Source organism: Gopherus evgoodei, chromosome 7 (assembly GCF_007399415.2).
Source record: "Gopherus evgoodei ecotype Sinaloan lineage chromosome 7, rGopEvg1_v1.p, whole genome shotgun sequence".
Taxonomy (NCBI): domain Eukaryota; kingdom Metazoa; phylum Chordata; order Testudines; family Testudinidae; genus Gopherus; species Gopherus evgoodei.
The window spans coordinates 59246974-59251173 of record NC_044328.1 but is presented as its reverse complement, the minus strand read 5'-3'; the positions used below and the strand labels follow the sequence as shown (position 1 = coordinate 59251173).

Below are 4200 nucleotides of genomic sequence, written 5' to 3'. Positions count from 1 at the left end.
TGGGGCACCTCAGATTCTTTAACTTGTAGCTCTTATTGGGCTTCTTTGAACTGAACTTCCAAATTTTCCCCTTCCCCAGTCACTGCTCACAATGTGAATCAACAAGGCCCAAATAGCTCTCAGAAATCTCCCCTCACTGCTATCCTGCCATCACTCTTTTTAAGTCTCTTTTACACTGCTAGCATGGTGTAAAGGGGCCTTAGTGCAAATGAAAACCAGGTCCTAAGAATCTTGACCTTGAAGGTGTATCTCCTACACAGTGATGATAGAACAACCTATGTACAGGTGCTTATGTGATTATTCCTTTTTTATTAGTCACAGATCTACAGGCTTGACAATGCATCTCTGTCAGCCTTTCAAAGATCTGGTTCTGGCCATGGCGTTGATGATGGCAACAGGTGTAGATATAAATAAACATGAAAAGAACATGAATTCATGCCCAGTCATTCAATGCTGTGCTCCTGGAACCAATGGTTTACCAGGCAGAGATGGAAGAGATGGGAAAGAGGGTCCCAAAGGAGAAAAGGGAGACCAAGGTAAAGTGCTGTAATCATTTACCAAGATTATATCTGTGATCCATCTGTCAGTCCCCTTGGCACTATCATCCTTTGTCTTCTGCCTTCCCTGGGTCCTTCTCGGATTCTGTCTCTCTCTTAGAACTTTAAAAGTGCTCTCTCTCCTCTGTCTGCTTTTAAATATGCTCTTATGCCCCGTCATGAGAAAAAAAATCATCCATCAATTTCACTTTCCCCTCTAGCTTTGGCAGAAGCCCTGCAGGCTGTTTCACACAGGCAGACCCTTGTGCCCAGTCAGAGCCTCATTAACTTTTACTCGGTGCTCTACAGATATGGGAATCTGCTTGCACACGGCAGCATGCAGGATTAGGGCCCATGTTTAAAAGCACTGTAATACATTTATAATGATATTCCATGTATATGTGATTTCTCATAAGAATAGTTGATTAGCAGTTATTCTCACAGAATCACAGATGTTAAAGCTCATTTGTAGATCTCACAGCAAGTTTGTTTCCTAAAGTGAATTATTGAATGCTTTGTCCTGTCCAATTTTGAATATCCCAGTAGAGCTGGTTGGGAATATTTTTTGCTAACTGCTTTCTTTTTAACCAAACACTAGGAGCAGGACTGAGGGGTTTGCAGGGTTTCCCTGGAAAGGCAGGACCTCAGGGAACAAAAGGAGATCAAGGACCACAGGGCGAAAAAGGACAAAAAGGAGAAAGTGCAAGTGATAAGTCGACTTTCTCTGACTCGGGTATTTTGATCAATATCTGTTGTCACATTTTGCATGGAGAAATTTGGTAGGCTCATGGGAATGTCCTGTATTTCTTTTCATCACTATTTGGGGGTGAAGAGCTCTCCAAAAGCTTTGGGGAGAATAAATGGTAATTAACGTGTCACAACTATTGTATAGGAGAACAGGGGACAAACCCAAGCAATATGGAAATATTCCCTGAAATGTGAATGACACGACTCACCTTTGCCTACAGATTAAATGCTAGGGGATGTGTTATTTTTATCTCTCCCTCTTTTAAGATAACTGATTTTTTTTTTCCCTTTTGCTCCTCTTCCCAATCATTGTTCTCTTTGCTTTCCGTCTTTGGGTGGAACACATTTTGTTACTCTGTAGAAGCACACTTTAAAAAAATATTCTAACTGGAAAAAAATTAATTCCTAGAGCTATCCCCACACACAGATGACTGATTCTGATTAAGTGGAAGTGCTGACCAGTGACAGAGAGAAGATCCCCATCTGATCATTGTGTGTGTACCAGTACCCAGTTTGAAATTATGTTTGGGTTCCCAGTTAAGAAAGCAAAAATGACATTTTTAGAACTGGCTGAAATTTTTCATCCAAAATTTTTTTTCAAAAACAAATGTTGATTTAGGTCAACCAAAATATTTTGCAAATCTGTGTCAATTTCACTCAATTATTTTGGTTGGGAAAAACAAATTCTGAAATGTTTTGTTTTGACACTTTTTAAATGAAAGTTCAGGGTTTTTTTTCAAAATTATTTTTTTGTTTCAAATTTTCCTTCAATTTCAGTACAAATGTTAAAACTCAAAATCAAAAGAATACATTTTTCACAAAATGTGGGGGTTGTTTATTTATCTGTTTTTTATTTTTGTTGTTGTTGTTCTTGTTGTTTAATTGCAAAACTGCCAGTGAACCAAAAAATCAGTTATCACTCAGCTGTAGTCATGTTGTGAATATTTTTGGAGCTAGCAACCCCTGGTTAGGGCATCATGCAGCCCACCCATATGGTAGCAGCTAGGCAACTGGCCAGTCAAAGGCAATGATTGTATGGTAATTTTGAAATGATTTATTACATGACTCCCCAACTGTTTTTCTTAGCATTTGATGCTCTTCAAAGACAAGTAACTGCTTTGGAAAAGAACATCCAGACTCTTCAAGCTGACATTAGCAGACACCAAAAGTATGAGATATGTTTAAATTATTGTATTTTTGGGGTGGCGAGAGGGAGGGAGGAATCTTTGCAAGTAAAGGGGTGACAATAGCAGCTTAAACACTGTATAGCCTTTTCCCACACACTGCCTCTAACAAATGAGCTTCAATCCAAGCCTGCCTTGACAGTGTAGATTCCTCCCAGTCGCAGCCATGCCAACATCCAGTTATCACTAAGCCATGCCTAGTTATTGTGCAAGGGCTTTGTTACATGGGCAAATGCAATTTTCCCAAGAGTTTTCTCTGTGCTAATGTCTGCACTCCTACTGGCTCAGTTGCACTGGTGGTAGCAGTGATGGGAGCACTAATGCATAGAGTCCTAGACATCATTGCCATAGGGACATCCAGGGTGAAAGAGCTCAGCTGGTTGTTGAGAGTGGGTTGTCTTCATCTGCTCTAAGCAGGCTTAGATGACACAGTGAATAAAGTATAAGTTCCCTGTCTTCGATAACTCTTCCACCATATATGCCGAAGGTGAATTTTCTCTCATTTTAGTGCAACAGTGGGAAATGCTACCGTGTATTCATCTCCCTTTCTCTGTAGTACAATTTTATAACATGGTTTTTAGGTCAAAAAATATCCATTCATATTTGTTCTGGAAATCATTCAAGAAACCAGCTAGCTACTGTTCTGTTTCCAAATAGTTGCTGCTAGCACAGCTTCATCTATTATGTTGGCAGAAGTCATATTATTTGTATAAGCGTCATTTGTTACTTACAAAGTGCAATTAATGTGCCTAGTGTTTTGTGAGTAAATTCTTACAGAGAGGTTAACTTCCCCCATAACGCATGTACAATTTTCATTTTAATGATCTCTTTTGTTTCTAGTTTTTTCTTTCCGGTGGGTCAAGAGTGTGGGTAAGAAAACATTTATGTTAACAGGTACAAAAGATTCTTTTGAAAATGGAAAATCCCTGTGCACAAAAGCTGGAGGTGCACTCGCCTGTCCACACAATCGTGCTGAGAACATAGCCTTGCAAGAAATATTGAAAGATTCAGAACAAGCATATTTAGGGATGTCTGATGTGCAAACTGAAGGCAAATTTCTGTATCTGAATGGAGGACCTGTAACTTACACAAACTGGGAAACAGGAGAACCAAACAATAACAAGAACGAAGACTGTGTTGCAATGTATAGCAATGGAAAGTGGAATGACATAGATTGTTCAAATTCAGAAATATTAATTATTTGTGAATTTTAATCTTTTCCCATGGTACATTAGTTATGTCACATTCCAAAGTCCATTTCAAGCGCTGGAAATGCTCCAATTTACTTACTTGGTAGAGCTGAATAAATAATGGATTTTTCAGTTCAGTGACCAAACTGAAAAATCTGGGCTGGGGGGAGAGTTAAATTCAAACTGACTCCAATTATTTTTAAAAGATTTTCCGTCTCATTGTAAAACTTGATAAAAATTCATTTAGCATTGACCGGAATGTTTTGGTGAACTCACAATACATTTTTTTCAAGTTATTCATTTGGATTTGATTGTTTTCAGGTACTTTTCAATGGCTCAGATTTGAATTTGAAATGCTGTTTTTAAACAAAATGTCAAAACATTTCAACATGGTCAAAATGAAAATGTTTCAACTTTTTAAAAAATCATTTTTTACTGTTTGTCAAATTTGACCCAAATTCTCAAATAGTTTTGGATCACTGACATTTTTCACAAAAAAAATCTATTTGCTGGAATTCACCCAGATCTACTAAGAGACTAAGG

General features: G+C 38.2%; 1 protein-coding gene across 1 annotated transcript; it reads left to right on the top strand.

The window, feature by feature from the left end:
• The first annotated feature begins 281 nt into the window (after positions 1-281).
• Positions 282-3925, top strand: LOC115655443 (mannose-binding protein-like). Its single transcript, XM_030570894.1, has 5 exons — positions 282-536; positions 1135-1269; positions 2370-2451; positions 2771-2772; positions 3308-3925. The coding sequence occupies exons 1-5, from the start codon at positions 338-340 to the stop codon at positions 3679-3681; spliced, it is 792 nt and encodes a 263-aa protein (XP_030426754.1). The 5' UTR covers positions 282-337; the 3' UTR covers positions 3682-3925.
• The last annotated feature ends 275 nt before the right edge of the window (positions 3926-4200 follow it).

Excerpts from the sequence above, each read along its gene's own strand:
- LOC115655443 (XM_030570894.1), top strand. The coding sequence starts at position 338 with ATGCATCTCTGTCAGCCTTTCAAAGATCTGGTTCTGGCCATGGCGTTG. Across the intron at positions 537-1,134 it reads AGGAGAAAAGGGAGACCAAG|GAGCAGGACTGAGGGGTTTG; the intron begins GTAAAGTGCTGT and ends ACCAAACACTAG. Across the intron at positions 1,270-2,369 it reads GTCGACTTTCTCTGACTCGG|CATTTGATGCTCTTCAAAGA; the intron begins GTATTTTGATCA and ends TGTTTTTCTTAG.